The 18,507-nt window shown below is 45.5% G+C and overlaps 1 protein-coding gene across 1 annotated transcript in view; it reads right to left on the bottom strand.

Annotated features, from left to right (window-relative positions):
• Positions 1-7,585: 7,585 nt before the first annotated feature.
• Positions 7,586-18,507, bottom strand: part of LOC146196515 (uncharacterized) — a 47,024-nt gene continuing 36,102 nt past the window's right edge. The window contains exons 3-4 of the mRNA XM_084597033.1: positions 8,943-9,084; positions 7,586-7,853 (exon numbers count right to left, since the gene is read on the bottom strand). Of these exons, the coding sequence (XP_084453159.1) occupies positions 7,586-7,853; positions 8,943-9,084 (410 nt within the window). The remainder of the gene's footprint in view (positions 7,854-8,942; positions 9,085-18,507) is intronic.

An 18,507-nucleotide genomic window follows, 5' to 3' on the forward strand; every position in this document is an offset into this window, starting at 1 on the left:
GGACCACGAATTTTGAAAGCATGCACTTTCTTGTTAATGACATTCTATAATGCTATCATTATTATATTATTTGTTATAATTGCCAACCATACAATTTTCGAATTTCTTTCTGCAAAAAGGACAGTGTTAAGTCATCTGTTATGTCAAGTTTTTTGCTTGCTTTGTAGTCGATCTCGAAAAATAGTTAAGGCAGAGTGTGACTAGACAACACAGCCGCTGACTTCGAAGCAGATTGGATGAAAAGGTTTGGATTTGGTGACGAACTATCTCTAAGCGGGCTCTCTCGCATAGCAGGCTGCTAGCTTGAAGGCGACTCCTTGCCATGCGGAGAAGCTCACCCGCGGAATCGTATTTTTTTCTTAATGAAAGTTTCTTATGCACTCAGCTGTTTAGAACTTAATAAGATGGCACTTTAATGATCAATATATGCCCTGATCCTTCCTCGGAAAGCTTGTAGGTTTTTCGATTTACTTTAATAAACGCACCCGATTGGTTTTCTATGGGTAGTCTTAACCGCTCGGTGCAAGCACAGGAGGAACTTTGAAAGCAATGTTTTTGCTGCGCATTGGAATATTAGACCCAGGCTCGTTACAGTATCGTACCATGTTCCACAGTTGGTTAGCTATTAAAAGTGGTTGCCAAGAAAGCTCGGTGAAAACAATGCTTTCAGATAATATTGATATTCCCCGCTGCTTCCTTGTATCGGAAAGGTTAAAGGTGACTCCGGCAATGCAGCCGCTTCTGTCAGCAGCTGCGTTCAATATCACCGGGTTGTCTCGTGACCATAGAGAAAACAGACTTGACGGCAGCTGACTTACCTTATTAATCACAAGTTCACCGATGTATTGCAGGTCGTCTAACTTCCCCACGTTCAGCAACTATATACTGGCTACCCAGAGCGTAACAGCTGCAATGCCTCACTGATAACTGCCCAGCAATATAGAAAAAACATTTGCGCGGGTCACTAAGGGGGGGGGGGGGGGGGGGGGGGGGAGGGGGGGGGATAATAACGGAAGCTATGATAAAGTCGCTATATCTTGGCACGATGAGCGAACGTACATTTGATGCCCACTTGTTGAAAGAGGCAGTTCTGCTTTGTAGCTCTTATGTCTTGAGTGTTGGTATTAGCATATAAAACTGCTCAGATAGGCTTTGAATGCACTTCGAGCGGTGTTTAATCTAAAGCAGTGAGCCCTGCTGAAATTAGAGCTTCAGGGTCGTCTTTTGTCAAGAGCTCTTTACTCAGCAAATATTTTTCAAGAGCAGACGCAGACCACTCGCGAAGAGCTTTTTGCTTACTCAAAGAGCGCTTTGCGAGTCCTCTGCGCATACACAAACAATTTCCCCCTATAACGAATGCCCCTTAAAAAAAAAAAGGGAAATGACTCGGCGCTTTCCTTTCTCTCATGAACTGTTGGCTTCTTAATACACTGACGGCTTTTCTGTTTTATATCGGCCTTCTTTTTGTACGTTGTGGTAAGCCCAGATTGTGCAGCGAAAGGAAACAGGGTACCATAAAATGGGGCAGCGTTTTTATTCTTGTTCAGCACAAACTCGTGACGCCACGAATAGACGCATGTAAACTGGAGCTCTCATTTCATCATTGACGGGGTCCCTACTCCTACACAATCAACAAAGTACTCACGGCTAGTCTAGACACTGGAGGCGATAACATAAAAAGTGAGACATTTTGGGTGTTCTTTTACATGGCGTAAACTCTGCAGCGCAAGCGCTGTCTAAGCACTTCTGAAGTCAAGGTTTAAGCGAAATTAAGAAGATTTGCATCTTCATTTTCGCGGCTTGCTCATTTCAAACAAATAACACAGCAAGCAAAACGACACCATCTGTTGCTTCTGCGACGCGGCCGCATCTTAATGAGACGCCGTAAATTTGACATGTCCAAGAATGCGAATATTATTTTTCACGTCCCTGTCCTCTCTTTTTATACTATAACCTTTCTATTCAGCAATGGGATTCGGATCAGTAGTGTCCCCTGAAGCTGCAAAGAGAGTTTACTCAAGACTATTCTTCACAAAAATAAAATCTCATTACATCCTTGGTATAATGATGGCTGCCTCGTTGTAAGATATGGGAAGCTGCATCAAAGTCAGAACAGAAGTAGAATCAGGCTCGAGCCCACGTGCTGCTTGGTCGCCACAAACGGCAGCAGTCATTTTTTTATTTTGCTTTTATATATTACGTTGCCTTTACCCACCTTCTTCCTTCCCAAAGTCAAGCTGAATTAGATACCCGCCTCGTGATCCAAGACTCATCATTACCACGGCTCCTTGATGTGGACGACGCTACCCTCCTTTTATCAAGAAAGGAACGCCTCCGACGCCGCACACGTGCTCTAGCTTATCCTCCGTGTGCGGTATCCCCTCCCCGTGGTCTCACCCGTGCAGAGGAGGTTGCGCTTAGGAGGATGTGGGTCGGGGTTGCCCTCACACCAGCTGTTACTCGGATGTGGTCTCACTTCCGACACTTATATCCCCGCCCAGGGTGTACGATATGTAAAGACGGAAATGATGAACCCGATATCCACCACTTGCTGTGGGTCTGCCCAGCTCTGAAACCGACACGAATCCGGCACTTGACGATAGCTGGCCTTTCAGCAAGCAACCCTGCCTCGTATCTCGCTTAGACGCAGGGACAACATCATCGCTCACTCCTGGACTTCATATAATCAGCCAAGGTTTTTCCATTCATTTAACCATTTCCTCATTCTTCATCTCATACCCTACGGATGCCCTGAGACAATAAATATCTTTAAAAATGTGCAGTTCCATCGGGTATAAGGTTCTTTTTTTTTTTCTGATGGCAATTCCGGGCAGCGTGCGACAGCGTATCGCTGTCACGAGGCATCCATGAAATTGTCACATTTGTATTATTATCCGCATTGCCGCAGAGTAGCCCGATACCTGCACACGGGATGGATTTGGGTATCAGGGTGCCCTCTTCAGCTATGACGGGCAACGACATTTTCACTCGGCTAATAAACGCCGCTGTACTAGAGTACCTAGATTTTAGAAAACGAAACGTTCTTCATGTCAGTGTCAGTAGCGCCATCTTCCAGGCGGGGTGCTGAACCTTGAAAGAAAATGGCCTCCCACTTTTAATTTGCAACGCGAGGTGTGAATCCAGGTCTCAGCCGTTTATTTGTTTTTCCTTCTTTATTGACATTTTGTTTTCATCATATAGTGGGTTCGGGGTGCTCTTGAAAAGAAAAATGGCGTTTTATTAATACAAGGTCGCAAAGAAGAGCAGTTGTTTCGAAAGGTTCAGGTGACACAGGCAGTGAAAACACTAAGACACTTTCACACTATTCAACAGCAGCACAGTCTAAGAAACAACGGCTTGGTTAAGTTTTAACGATTTCAATGAAACAACAACTATCAAAAATTACAGTCAAGCGCGCAGAATTGAATGACTAACCTTTTGATTCCGAGTGGACATCATCCATATGAATCTCCAACCATGAAAAGTAGACGCCTATCTGAGCAACAGCCTGCGATATTTACTGGCTTTTACTGTGATTTTACTGTGATTACGACGATAGTTCTGAGGGTGAGGCGTTACGCACTCTGAGTTTATGAGGCGATGAAATGATTTAGAAACCTCGTGAGAGGTGTCGTAAACACTTGCACCATTTCTCGCGTTTAAGACTCACAGTCGGCACTTTTTTCCACTCCTCCTTTGTTCACTATCCATTCTTCTACGAAAGGAGTGTATTGCTGAATGTTAACATCGGTTTCCTTAGTGGCGCGATTCGAAATTTTTTGCAACAATGAAACGCTGCTTAGGATGTTGAACTGTAAGATGATTTTCGACGCTTTTTGTACACTTAACTATATACAATTAGATGCACTACTGTGAATTGCAAACGACAACTGAAACGTGAACAACGACCTCAGAAAACATTTTTTCACGAAAATTGCTCCATGATAGTGTTAGTCGAGGACAGCTATATTTTTTCCTCTGGACATATTATTTGTCTGTTCTGGCGTTCGCGTTTAATTGGATGCTGACAGCACAAAAGGTTTGTTTTCTAAGCTTACCCTGCGACTCTGCCTCGGCAGCCTTTAAATCGGCAACTCACATATCTTTTTTTTTTTTTTTTTTTTTTTGACCACACAGCTTCCTGCTGCGGAAAAACCGGCTCTAGCCAGTCGCCACGTGTGCGCTCAGCTCAACTGCACATGCGCTCTTGCCTTGTTAATTGTTTTGCGCATGCTCTACTCCTCCGGCATGCAGGACAAACTCACAGTCTGCTCTAGCGGTTTAATTCCTTATGCACATAGACCACGCAGGTCGAGAGATTCATAAATAGGTGGCATTACTTTAAGCGCCATCTGGTAGATTCACGAGGCGGCCATTGTACGTCGACAAGCATTATAGGTATAGAGATTAGTAAAAGGAACACCGTACCATCCTCGCAATATCCCTTGCTATTAAGCTGCGCGTAACTATGCCTTCAGCCACATATAATGTGAGATGTGAGCATGTCCACACTTTTTGCGATTTACGTTCAATCTTGAAGTCATCGCAATATAATGAACGACGCAGCCGATTCCAAGATTACACACTACGCACATTATAAACAGATGAAAAAAAAAAAAAAAACGAGGAATGGGTCGTTCTCATCCTGTACCTTGCTTATTTATCTTGATGGGATGCTATAGGATCACGTAAGCACAGTGATGCGATGAAAATAATAGAAGAATCTACGTTGAATGACACTTGGGATCATAATCCTCCAAAGCCACCTCCACAAATACGACGTTTACGAGAAATGAGAACAGCACGTTAGAACATTGTCGTTTGGACACGCGTCTTGTGTACATCGCAGGAGTAATACGAATGACGCGTGTACCTGGTACAGAACTGTATTTACGCAAATCGTTTCTCAAAAGTATCTTTCGCGATGAAATGAGTGGAGCCCATGACGACAACAGTCACATGATTTGTTCCTCAGAGTGAAATAACCTCGGTGTGTGCAGCCTTTTCAGTGCTATGACGTCAGACGTTGAGCTGGCTGTACCCCTCCTGGTTGGTCCCAACCATGCGCGGACGCCTTAGCCAGGGTGTTTAAACTGTGGGTGAGTCCTTATTTCAAAAGCATAATAATGCCTCTAAGTTTATTTTTTGACCGTTGAGCACTGTTGATGCCGGTAGTTCAGAGAACAGTAGGAACTCGTTTCCTGAATATTTTTTACTTTATTATAGTAATAATGAAGCACTTAGCAAATAGTTTGATTCCCAATACGGCCTCCTTTATATAACAAGCCCTATCATGTTTTTTTCTTTTCACTCGTGAAGATATGCAAAAGCCCGAGGTGCCCCTGCAGTCAAACACGACGAAGACTTTGCTAGTACGCTTGCGCCCAGTAACTATAAACAGCGAACGCAGCATAACAACTACTTGTATCATATATGAGTATGACACATACACAAAACATAAAACTATCGCATCCGTGTTGAGATTTCATTTTGTTCGGCCATATGACCACCTTTCTGTCTGGTTCGGCATTTGGTCTTGACAGCTTATACTTTGTTTGGTTGGTTGGTTGGTTGGTTCATAGGAAGGGAAAGGCGCAGTATCTGTCACACTTGCTCTGTGGACACCTGAACCGCGCCGTAAGGGAAGGGATGAAGGTGGGAGTGAAAGTGGATAGCGAGAAAGGGGGGTCGTAGTGGAGGGCTACGGAGTAATTTCGACCACCTGGGGATCTTTAACGTGCGCTGACATCGCACAGCACACGGACGCCACTTCGTTTCGCCTCCATCGAAACGCAGCCGCCGAGGCCGGGATTCGATCCCGGGAACTCCGGCACAGTAGTCGGGCGTCTTACCACTGCACCACCCCGGCGGGGCTATACTTTGTTTGGTGTTTCCAATTTGGCGGATAGTCTAATTCATGTTTAGTAAGCGTGCCCCCTGATTATCGAGCGTTCTCCTGGGGATAATCTTATCGCTATTCCCGCTTGTCTATCTATATACGTCGCGGATTTTAAATCCGTAATAATGAAATATGGATGACGATTTACACCTTTAGCAACCTAAATATCTGAAGGCTTAAGGGTAGCAAGAGCTTGTAACTCGGGGGACACGAAATGCTTTTAGCATACTTCACTAGGCCTCTGTGAGACATCACGTCGTCAGCTATATGGGGCGAGGTACACACATGTTATTAATCAAATCCTGAATTGTGAACGTTTATGTAAATTTATAGCTTCAATCGTACTCAGTCATTCTGCATACTTGCTTACTACTATTTTCTTTGGCTTTCATGAGCCCACTTCTTCCTTTAGTAGTGCTTCGGCGGCTTCTTTATCGGCCCTTATTCGTCAGTCCATAGCGCATATTTTTATGACGACGATCTACCTGACAACGTCACTGACAACTTCAGTGTTTAGTGTAGTTTTGAGACCCATGGCTTAATTCTAGTGCTCCATGTTGCTGTGCGCAACATATGGAAGGCATTCGTAGTTTCGTATGAATTTTGAACACGTCTTTTTTTTTTTTACACTTACATGAACTGATGAGACTTCGATGTTTGGCCGCATCTTTCGCTTCTTCAAAATAAACTGCTTTTGGAATGTTTTCTTCCTTGGAAACGCGAATGATCTTAGTTCCTTGCTGCATTTGGCCGAAGAAAGATCAATTACGGCTTGTTCGCAATAGGTACAAATCAATTCCGGGCTTGGTACGTCCATTCCGGGTAGTCGATAAACTTAAAATTGTCAATAGCTGAGAGCTTCAAATCTCAACCTTTCGCGACTACTCACATCCTTGATTTTTACATAAAGCTTTACGCAACTCCAATTTGATTTTTAGGAAGGAAAACCAGTGATTTTATTAGTCTATTAGTTTTAACGTATAAACTTGCTGATATAGTGATCCAAAAAACAGCGACCCACTTGGTTTTATGAGCATTGGTAGCGAACATATATTGCCAGGGCTGATAGCTAGGAGGAACATTAGCTACCAGTTAAACAAGTGAGAATTTGACTTGCACGCCTGGAAAGAGCGCGTCTTTACCTCCGAAAGCATGTTGCGCCTGGTGGCTCGATTCCGAAACTTCCCCTTTTCATTGTCTAGAATTGACATTTTAGCATACCGTGTTCCGCAATAGCGTTAGCGGAGTACCGTCAGCTAGCCCATCGCCAGTGAACACGCTCTGATCTGTCCTTACGCGCGACAGTTTCCTAAAGGGCACCAGGTCGCGCTCCATACCCGCCAACTAAGTCCATGCATGTCGCGTCTGTTCTAATTAGACCGTGTGCACTGGCGGCGGGCTTGCTCATGGCACTCCGGTAACGCTAACGGTGTTGCGGTGTTACGGTATGCTAAGGGTATGTAATTACTGAGCACTTGTTGCGACGCGATTTGAGCACTGGTTACCACCGAGTAGGCTTCAGGAATAGAAGCATTCACAGCCGCTGCTTCATCACACATGAGGTGATCAACAAAATACCCGTTCTCCCCACGTAACCAGCAGAATCATCACAGCCCGCCAGAGAAAACTCCGGCAAGACAGACAACTCAGATCAGAAGCCGTTTCTCTCCCGCAACCATGTTCCACTCAAAGGCTCCAAGGCTGAAGCAGCGCCATTGCCGTGGCCAATGAGAGCAGCGGCCACCAGCACAGGCGACACCAGGTGTCGTAAGGGGGCGGCGCCGAGGAGGCGGCGCTGTCGTCGCAGCTTCCCCCGTGCGCGTAGTGTCCGCAGTGGTCCTCGATGAGTGGGCCCGAGATGCGTTGCATGTGTCGCGCGAAGAAGGCGCTCGCTCGGTCTCCGCAGTCGCGCTCCACGTGGAAGTTCTTGCACTCCACAAATTCGCTGAAAGCGCTGCGTCCAGAGCCAACAGAAAGGAAAACATTGAAGTGTAGGTAAGCTTTAAGCAAAAGGAAGCATGTAGGCACAATAACAACAAAACAATGTAGCAGCACCAACAACAACTGATGTGCAATGTGCTCTTTCTAAAGGTGCCCCCTCACTGCATTTGCAATTTTCTTTTTGGAATCTTTTATTGCGAAAGCAATATTACACCAGGTATAATCGCTCGTCACATGGTCCGTGACCCGTGGACCCCCCACCCCCCCTCCTGAAAGAAGAAGAAGAACAAGAGGGAGAGGAAGAAGAAGAAGGAGAAGAAGAACGCTCGGTCACCGACAGCTAATGCACTCGCTCCATATTCGGTTTAGTAGCATTGAACCCTTCTCATTTCTTGTTTTTGTTTTTTGCGTTTGGCCGGAGTAAAATGGAAATTAGAAATTTAAGGTGCTGACGATGCCGAGATTATACCAATACAGCGATGGGCGTGGCCTCCTGGTGGGACAAGTAAGAAAGAAAATTGTGTACACACATTCCCAACAGCTCCACCGCGGTAGATCAGTGATTAGGACGCTTGAATGCGGAAACAGGAACGTGGGTTCAATGTCGATCTTAGGGGTCGCCTTTCGATGGAGGCGGCAAGCAAGGTGCCTGTATACTGCGCGATGAAAGTGCAGGTCAAAGAATTCCAGGTGGTGGAAATTTACTGAGCCCTCCGCTACGGCGTACCCCATACCCTGGGTCACGCTCGGACTGCGACGTTAAATGCTATAAACTAGACCAAAACAGCCTTCGCGACAAGTAGACACTTGAGGTCAGTTTCCGTCTTTGTGGAGCAGGGAAATTATTGGCAGCGGGTCCAGCAAGATGCGCGTGTAAAAGCACTCCAGCGCTAGCTACGCAGGAGAGTACAAAAATGCCGCTGCGGTGGTTGAGTATACGTGATCGAAAACCGCTATCCACTGTCTGCGTCTGTATAACAGCTGGCAGTGCAGCACTTATTGAGAGTCAGGCTGCGTTCCACTGCAATGACAGGTCGATCGCTGCGCACATGCATGGGTACAGAAGGTCGGTAAGGATAGCGGCCGATGATGGTATACGGACCAGCAAGACTTCTTTAGTCCTCGGTCGACGTCTTGGGCCTGGCTGACGGTCTTGGCCAGCTCCAGTGTGCGCCTGTAGGCCGGAGCACACTTTTCCTCGTCCAGAGTAACGTTCCGGTTGCAGCGGGCGTGTCGCAGGAAGTCTGCGACAGGGAAGCGTTCAAATAGATGAAAAAAAGACAAAACATAAAAAGCTGTCAATTATTATTCAACGTATTATTAATAGTTCAATATATTAGTAATAAGTGAGACAGTAGACTCGTCATCATCCTCATCATTTAGTGTACTGTCAGAGAACATGAAGGGCTCATATCAAATGCAGAAAATGCCATAAGAACGTCACGCAGTGTAATGCAGCTTTTAGCACGAAAATACAAGAAATGTGTAGAAAACGGCAACCAGAAAAGTTTAAAGAAATTAGTAGGGTTCTTAATCTTCGCGTAAATAGTAGACGCGATAGTGAGGTTTCAGTATTCAGTCTATTTTGAGAAAAGTGCATGTAGTCAAATAAGGAACTGTGAGGGGATCCGGCAAACGGCAGCCTTATTACATGCTGTGCCTTCATAAACCACCCTTTTTACTCCTTTTGGAACCATACGCCGCCATCGGCGGTCAATTTTCGTGCAAACGAGCTGTAGACGCTATGGCGTAAATCTAAGGGACACTTACGCCTTAAGGGTACCGTTGGCCTGCTCCCCTTGGATCCTCGTTCGCCTACATTTTAACTTTGGTCCTCGCTTAATCAGTAGAAAATCCCCGCTTCAACCAAGCTGCAGAAAAGTGCCTGCGTGGCTTTGGGGCATCGTGTCTAACTAGGGATCCTAGGTTCCTGGAAGTCAGGATCCCGATCTCACCCTTCCATCCCAAAGGCGAAGACCGAGTTGGCAGGTCCTGCACACTCAGCCATATGTGACGTAGTCTCGTGACGTCAGACAATCTAACAACTAATCTGTGCCTGGTCATGTCAGCGGCCAGATACCACCTGCCATGGCTTGCGGTTTCTAGCTCAGTATTTTGTAGCGAGAGCTTCATTGGTCACTGTCTTGCCATTTCGCCGTGCAAGTCTGTGCCTATCCGAAGAGCGAAGAAGAGGAAAAGGAACAAAAAGAAGAAGAAGGAGGAGAAGAAGGAAAAGAAGAATAAAAGAAGAAGAAGAGAAGCAGAAGACCAAGACGAAGTAAAATAAGAAGAAGACAGATACCTCGGTACTTGGTAGAGGCGAACAATAACAACGAGTTGCTAGGACAGAAGGTTCGTTCGAACGTTGTGATGGTGTGCGCTGGAGTTCGACGTAGAGACGATGTCACACCACTAGAAGTCTTCTACACTCGAATGAGAATGGTCAACGACTCGAGGCAAGGTGTGCTCATACGTGAAGCGATTCTCCTATGGCATAAATAAAGCTGAAACCATAGAGTAAACTACAATGTGCCAAAGCCACGTCTTTACATTCAAGCCGAAACTAAGCGTAGCCATGCAGACTGCTCTCGCGTAACTCCAGGTTTAAACCCAAGCTAAACTACACCTAATTTTTATTGAACTCAAAATATCCAATATTTACGTAAGAACTGTCAGCCGTATTTGACTGACGTAATATGGCCAAATTTTTTTAAAGCTTTTGAGCTTTCTAGCTCACAAAGTCAACGCCATTTTTTTTTTTGTAACAGGACCTTGAACGCTATCGCGTTATAAGGTCGTTCGCCGCAGAAAATGTACTAATGAAAACAGTACAAATAAATTCAGTTCAGTTCAGTCGTTCAGTCGTGTCCGACTCTTCGTGACCCTACGGACCATGTCACGCCACGCTTTCCGGTCTCTCACTATCTTCCTAACATCACATAACTTCATCTGCAGTGCCTCGAGAATGCCATCTATCGCGTTCGCTGCCTACCCCTTCTCCGGCGACCCTCAATCTTTCCCAACATCAAATCTTTCTCCAGCAACTCCTCTCTTCTCATCAGATGACCAAAGTAGCTGAGCTTTAACTTTAGAATTTCACCCTCCAATGAGCAGTCAGGGTTTATGGTTGACAATATCGACTGATTTGATCTTCTGGCAGTCCAAGGAACTCTCAAGAGTCTTCGCCAGCACCACAATTCAAACGCGTCAATTCTTTGGCGGTCAGCCTTCTTCACAGTCCAACTCTCGCATCCATACATCACAACTGGAAAGACCATAGCACGAGTTATACGGATCTTGGTTGGCAGACTAATGTCTCTGCTCTTTACTAGGCGGTCAAGGCTAACCATTACTCTCTTTCCCAGAAGCAGGCGTCTCCTAATTTCATGGCTGCAGTCTCCTTCCGAGGTAATCTTGGAGCCCAAGAAGAGAAAATCTGTCACAGCTTCCACTTCTTGTCCATTGATGCTCCAGGACTTGATAGGGCAAGACGCCATGATCTTTGTCTTTTTAATGTTCAGTTTAAGCCCAAACTTCTCACTCTCTTCTTGTACGCGCATCAGAAGTCTCTTGAGTTCCACTTCACTTTCTGCCATTAAAGTGGTATCATCCGCATATCTAAGGTTGTTTATACGTTTTCCAGCAATCTTCACTCCAGCTGAAGACTCGTCCAGACCGGCCTTCCTCACGATGCACTCTGCATATAGGTTAAATAGGCAGGGCGACAGTATGTAGCCTTGCCTCACTCCTTTACAGAAGTGGTAACTGAAACGCCAATATAGGCCGGTTCATGAACTTAGATGTTTGGGCTTGTGGGTATAAGATGTGGAGAAAGCTTGCGTACACCTAGACGAGGACGGAGGAAGAACAGCGGATACACGATCACTCGTGTGTCACCTGTTCTTACTCCGTCCTCGTCTAGTCGTGCGCTAAACTTTTCTTACAAAGGTGAGTGGCTACACAGCAAGGTTTATCGGGATTATATACGGTAACGGCTGAGTCAGGGAGATCCTTTTTTGGTCGAAAAAGATGCAAGTAACCCGGAAGAAAACGAAGATGAACATGCGAGTGGAAAAAATGTTTGCAAGATTCATCTGTTATGCTGAAACATAGCCAGGGGCAGAAAGAACAGGCGCTTCTAGCAAGGCATCTTATAAAATATTTTGTGAAAGAATACCACACATTTGTAATTACGTCTCTGAGCCAGAGATAGAGTCCGCATGATCTCAGATGTACTAGGCGTTCGGTTGTAATCTGATATAGCCTGTTTTACACTATCATCATGATCATCATCAGCCGCACTATATTAACTCCAGGGCGAAGGTCTTCCCAATACACCTTCAATTAACCCAGTCTTGTGCTAGCTGCATCCACTTGGCCCCTACGAACTGCTTACCTTCATCTGCCCATCTATCTTTCTGCCGGCCCTTGCTAGGCTTTCTTTCCCTTGGAATCTAAATCGTCACCCTTAGCGACCATCGGTTATCCTCTCACCGCATTACATTCGTTGCCCGTGCCGATATATTCTTCGTGAATTCCACTTGAATGTCATTAACTCGAGTTATTTTTGACCCACTCTGCACGCTTCCTATCGCTTAACGTTGCAGCCACTATGTTTCGTTCCATAGCTCTCTGTACCCAAAACTTTTATTGGGACTGACCGTGGTACAGAATTAGCAACCAATATTCCAATCTATATTTAATGAACGATTTTTAAGCGCTGAGTTTAGTGTTGGTGTTATAGAAGAACGTAAAAATCGGCGGAGAAAACCCAGTTATGGCTAACCGACACATTGTCAATGTGGATGTCCCAAGATGGAGTGGAAGTACCTGTGTAGCCCCAAGTAGATACTTAAATACTGCCTTCGAGCACTACCCGGCGATAGTATAGTTGTATACTAGAGGCCCTTGTCAGCCGAAAGCATCATGTGCATGACCTTAACATAATTATGCATCCGAGCTCAGATATATCGAACCCGGATTATTAGAATTATTGTCCGTATTTAACACACATGTAGAAGTAGACAACATTGCGCATTAAATCAAACTTCCATTTTTTTTGTCAATTCGACGTATCGAACTGTGCGCAGTGCCCTGCAGACGGCGTTTCTCATGACGTCATTCTTTTTTTTCATATGTGCTCGTATACGCGTTAGCTGATGGCCTTGGACATATAGTGGGAATGCTAACGACAGGAAACTGCGGTGCGTAAGCGTGAGTAGTGTTTCAGGGTAGCCTCCGGTGTTTTGTACGGCGTCACAACGCTGTCATGCGTGAATTCAGGATGGCCTTCGATCTATTGTGTCTTCCTTCTGCGTCACTATACTGTCACGCGTGAAGAACACCTTCCTAATGCCCAGCAATGGCAACTACCTGGGGTGCCTTGTAGTAGGGACGCCACTCGGAGGCCCAAGGAACTGAATGCCCCATAATCGTCTGTGTTTAAAATAAATGTCCCCCATCCTTCCCCCTCCTCTCTATTTAATTTGTTTCGCTTGCGGAAAGAAACTGTGTTCTAATTTTAGTGAACGAATATTTATATTCATAGTGCACTGGTAACTGGACTAGGCCTCTTATCATATGCAGTTGCTGGCTACCAAGAACCGTTCGTTGCTCCTTCGATGCAAAGCAACTTAGGGTTAGCAAGGTTTAGCGAACGGTGTACTTGCACCGTGCCTGCCCTGTCGCTGCAAGAAGCATGCCACTTGCGTGGGTGTCAGATTTTCTTGCTTCCATGTTAAATATGTGCTTGATTACTGTAAATGTTTTATTACCGAATTATCGATATGTCGAGCTAATTCGCGATCACCTTCTGATTAGATATATCTGAGTTGACTGTATCCATTAACCAGTGACTACATCACTTATGCTGTAGCTTACCGAGATCTCCTTGAATATACTTGCAGAGTGATGCCCTTTTCACCTTCGCAAAAAAAAAAAAAGTGCTTTTTATAGCAGTAGTCTGTGGCCGTTGAGTAGTGTTTGTTAGCCTCAGGACTCTCGTTTTCATGCCACGTAATTAACTTGGATTGTCAATACTAGCTATGGTGTCAAACTTCAGCGAATCGGTAAGTATTTCGAATAACAGAGACTTCACATATTCGAAGACTTTTTCCACTGCATCACGGTTCCCGGACGGCAACGGGCATCTTGAGAAACCCTGAAACGCGTAACCAGCGCGGGAATTCCTTGCTGACGTGGAGCTACTGGCAGTGCCTTAACCGTTGGTTTTATGAACATATATGTCCACAAATCCATTTCCGTGGCAACATCTGTGATAAGCAAAGCCTTCCTGGTACATATTACGTCGTTCACCACGGGAGTTTGGTTTGGCTTTGTTTGGGGGGTTTGACATCCGAAATCGACTCATGCTATGAGAGACGCCGTAGTGGAGGGCTCCGGAAATTTAGACCACCTGGAGTTCTTTGACTTGCACTGACATCACACAAAACTGAGGGGTCTTGCTTTGTTCCTCCATCTAAAAGCGGCTGCTGCGGCCGGGATTCAATCCCGCATTCTTGGGAACATTAGTCGAGTGCCGTAACCACTGCACCACCACGGCGGGGCATTTACTATCACGGTAATGGAAGGAATCTTATTGTACCCACTAGGTTCCGTAACACAATACAGAAGCTCAGAAACTCTTCTAAGCTACGTCTGAGCAAGCAAACAAACTACAGTAATTGCGTCTCTTAATAAAATTATCACACATTAATGAGGAAAAGCATGCAGTGAGTTGCAGGAACGACTACACTGGCGCCCGGGTAAGCAAGTGTTACAAAATAATGAAATATCCAAAGATCTCATCTATGTACAGGCTCTGTGTTAAAAAGGTACGCATATGGTGGAACTAACTGCGATATTTCATGAAGTATCATTTCTCAATATCACAATATGAAATGCGCCAATAGTCGACACTCGGCAGGGCACAATTTTTCCATCCCACCTTGTTCCTCAATTGCCTATCACGCATGTTGCAGATATTACTGAACACACATGTACACATTGCAAGGTTGCTGATATGATTCCCAGTGGCAGCGACAGTATTTAGGTTGAGCATAGCCTCCTTTATAAAGGAGGTTATGGATTGAGGTAAAATACAGATAACTCCTGTTGGCAGCACGATATCAGCCAATGCACTTGAAAGAACGTTCAGATGATCTAAATAAATACAGATCCCCTCAACACGGCTTCCCAAAAAGCCTTCACAGCTTCGGGACGTTAAAAGTTATATTCCATACATACAATACATACAATAAACAGAGCGCTGACTTAGAAGTAGATCATAGTCCTGGCGTGAAAGAGGACGTGTTTTAAACCACAGTTTCGCCGCAGTTCTTCAGAATTAAACGATAAAGTCCCGATGCCTATGGAACTGGGCAGTCAGGTACGAGTGCGGCCTCACCCGCAAACGTACCTTCTAACTTTATGTCACGTAAGCAAGCCGGATGTGATGCGTCAGGCTTGCGCGCGCAGCATCTGTAGCGCGCGCTCAATCTTCCTGACAGCGAATAAGCGACGTTGCTCTTTTCTACTGGCACAAGATAGAGTTAATTTTAAAGGTATGGGAGAAGCATTTGTCTTACAGTAGGCGCAATCAGTATGATTATGATGCTCATGCGCACAAACATCCTAGCGGTCACACCCACGGAAACAAAATTATTGCGATCAGTCTGACGAAAGAGCCTATATATAGGTGACATCATTGGATGTTGGGCTCAAGCGCGCGCAACAAGTTAGAAAAGAAACCATCAGCAGCAGTCGAGCCACTTTCCTGCACCTCACTAGCCAGCTTCAGCGTACTTCCAAAGGTAACAAGCTGTTCGACAGCGCTGAGTGCAAGTCGACGATCGATACTTTAAAGAGGCGACTTTCTTTTCTTGGCTAACCGTGCTTGACCAGCAGGTTTCACCGACCTTGACGAGGTTCAATTTCGAAGCGATCGAGTGCATTTGCTCATCAGACTTCAGGTTACATTTTAACGAACGTGAAGCCTTGTAAGGGGACTTGGTACAGCGTAAAATAAAAAAAAATTGAGAAACCATTGGGAGATGAATTTTCAACCGAATATGTGCCTTCACGCATATCGCCGAGCAGCGCACAAATTCGAGGAGCCAATTTTAGACCCTGTGGGGGAAAAGCTAGATGAAGCTTGCGCAATTAGATTTCACCATTGTGCGAGGGATGTTCGAGTGTCTCATGTACGATACAGCAGTCCCGGTCTCCCTCGCAGAGAGGTCTTTGCTTTCGTAAAGCGAAGTGCTAGTCCTCAGACCACATTTTCCACTCATGTTATTTTTTCTTTGTTAATATAAGCGGGAGAAAACGAAATTGCCAGCAATATCTCAGATCACTTACGTACATCCTCGAAGACCTTAAGAGAAATAAAATAACTTTGCAACGAACGTTAAAAGTGAATTTCTGGACCTTTTCGATGACACGATGGCCACCGTTCGTTCGTCTCAATCACCTTCACGACGGGCACGGAAGGAGAGTTGGAGCACTGAACTAAACCAGAGGAAGATTCGCAGTGGACAGCAGTGCATAACGTTGCTCCTAATAACGCCCCCTGCAAGGAACTAATGACAGTGCAGCTTGGAGCTGAAGGTGAGGAACCATGCGCATGGTAATTTTATTTTTAATAAATACACAAATAAAAATTTTGAGGTCGATGCTGAAACTGCATTGAGTGGATGCGCAAGAATTAACGCTGCCACGTGTTTTGTAATTATTGCTTTTTACTTATAATGTAGTTTTGTTACTTCATCTTATTTGAAATTTTATTTACTTATTTACTTTCATTTTATTTTTATATATTCATTTATTGGTCACTATTATAAATTATTATTATTATTTTAGTATAGTATCATTCATTACAATAATCGCTAATTAGCATTATTTATTTTTACATAGACTACTAATGCTTTTGCACTAGGATGACAGGTCAATTTCAAGACATTTCTCGAAGTAATCGACCGATCAATTGATGGGGAGCACGCTTGATTCGTCCATCTGGCCAGTTTGAGACACTTTGCCAATGTACACAGTCACACGTTTTAGACAATCAGATAGCCAACGAGAAGACTCGTCCTCATCAAGCACGTCCACAGTCATCACGACGCGAATTCCCCCGATACCCACCGTCATGTTTGTGCCAGAGACGCCAACACACAATCTCAACCTACTCAATAGGCAAGCCACCTCTGTGTTCCTCGAAGGCCTCGTCCCTGGAATGTTTAGAGACGTCAAAGTGAACCCCTACAAAAACATAATCACCATTTATGTCATGCAGCGGGGCGCACTGGAAACATTGACCGCCATCAACAAGCTCGGCGGCATCATTGTACGCTCCCGTATTCTCCAAGGGCGCGGTACTACAGCCGGCGTCATTTACAACGTCGACGTGGGCATCTCTGACACCAATTTACCTGCCGTAATGACGCCAGCGTCAAACAGCATCTCCATATTGCAAGTGCAGCGCCTCGGCATATCGAAATGCATCAAGCTCACTTTCAAGGGCGACTGCATACCATCGCATGTGAAGGTTGGGAATTTTCGACACCCGGTCCGGCTTTTCGTGCCTAAGCCACATCAATGCCGGAAGTGTAAAAAAATAGGGCATGTGAGTGGCGCCTGCGAAAATTCCCCCGCGTGCCCTAGGTGCTCTGAGTCACATAGCGGCGACATTTGCCACGCGACTGTCCTGAGGTGCGTTAAAGGCCGTGACCCTTATTATTCTTCCTTTAAGTCACCCCCCTAAAGACCGCAGCGGGCAGGCTTCGCGCACTTTTGCGGGAACTCATGCTCGCCTTGTGGAATTCTGGCCAGTTTGCTAACTCCCGTTTAAAATCCCTGGATCCTGACCTGAAGTTCCGGCTTGCACCCGGCCTACCCCGATTTGAAGCAACTTTGCTGTGCCGCCTGTGGGTTGGTGCAGTGTTCACAAACTATATGCATTTGTGATAGGTATGGCTAATCGCCCTGCATGTGCAACTTGCGGGTGCGACGAAACAATAGTCCCCATTCTTTGTGAGTGCCCTACATACAGTGCCGAAAGACAGCCTCTCTGCCATGCGCTGGAGTGTCTAGATTGACTCCCGCTGACAGAAATGACTCTAGGCCACTGGCCGCGGTGACTGTTGGCGGTGAAGACATCCCAGGCATTTCTACGTTTCTTGAAAACCACGGGCCTGTACAATAGGCTGTGATTTTGCCGCACGCTATATTGACTTCATATTTCTGTTCAGTTCAGTTCAGTTCAGTAGTTCAGTCGTGTCTGACTCTTCGTGCCCCTATGGACCATGTCACGCCACGCTTTCCGGTCTCTCACTATCTTCCTAACATCACATAACTTCATCTGCAGTGCATCGAGGATGCCATCTAACCATCGCGTTCGCTGCCTACCCCTTCTCCGGCGACCCTCACCCTTTCCCAACATCAAATCCTTCTCCAGCGACTCCTCTCTTCTCAACAGATGACCAAAGTAGCTGAGCTTTAACTTTAGAATTTGACCCTCCAATGAGCAGTCAGGGTTTATGGTCGACAATATCGACTGATTTCACCTTCTGGCAGTCCAAGGAACTCTCAAGAGTCCTCGCCAGCACCACAATTCAAACGCGTCAATTCTTCGGCGGTCAGCCTTTTTCATAGTCCAACTCTCGCATCCA

This window comes from Amblyomma maculatum, chromosome 3 (genome assembly GCF_055883805.1).
Source record: "Amblyomma maculatum isolate TAMU_Amacu chromosome 3, ASM5588380v1, whole genome shotgun sequence".
Taxonomy (NCBI): Eukaryota; Metazoa; Arthropoda; class Arachnida; order Ixodida; family Ixodidae; genus Amblyomma; species Amblyomma maculatum.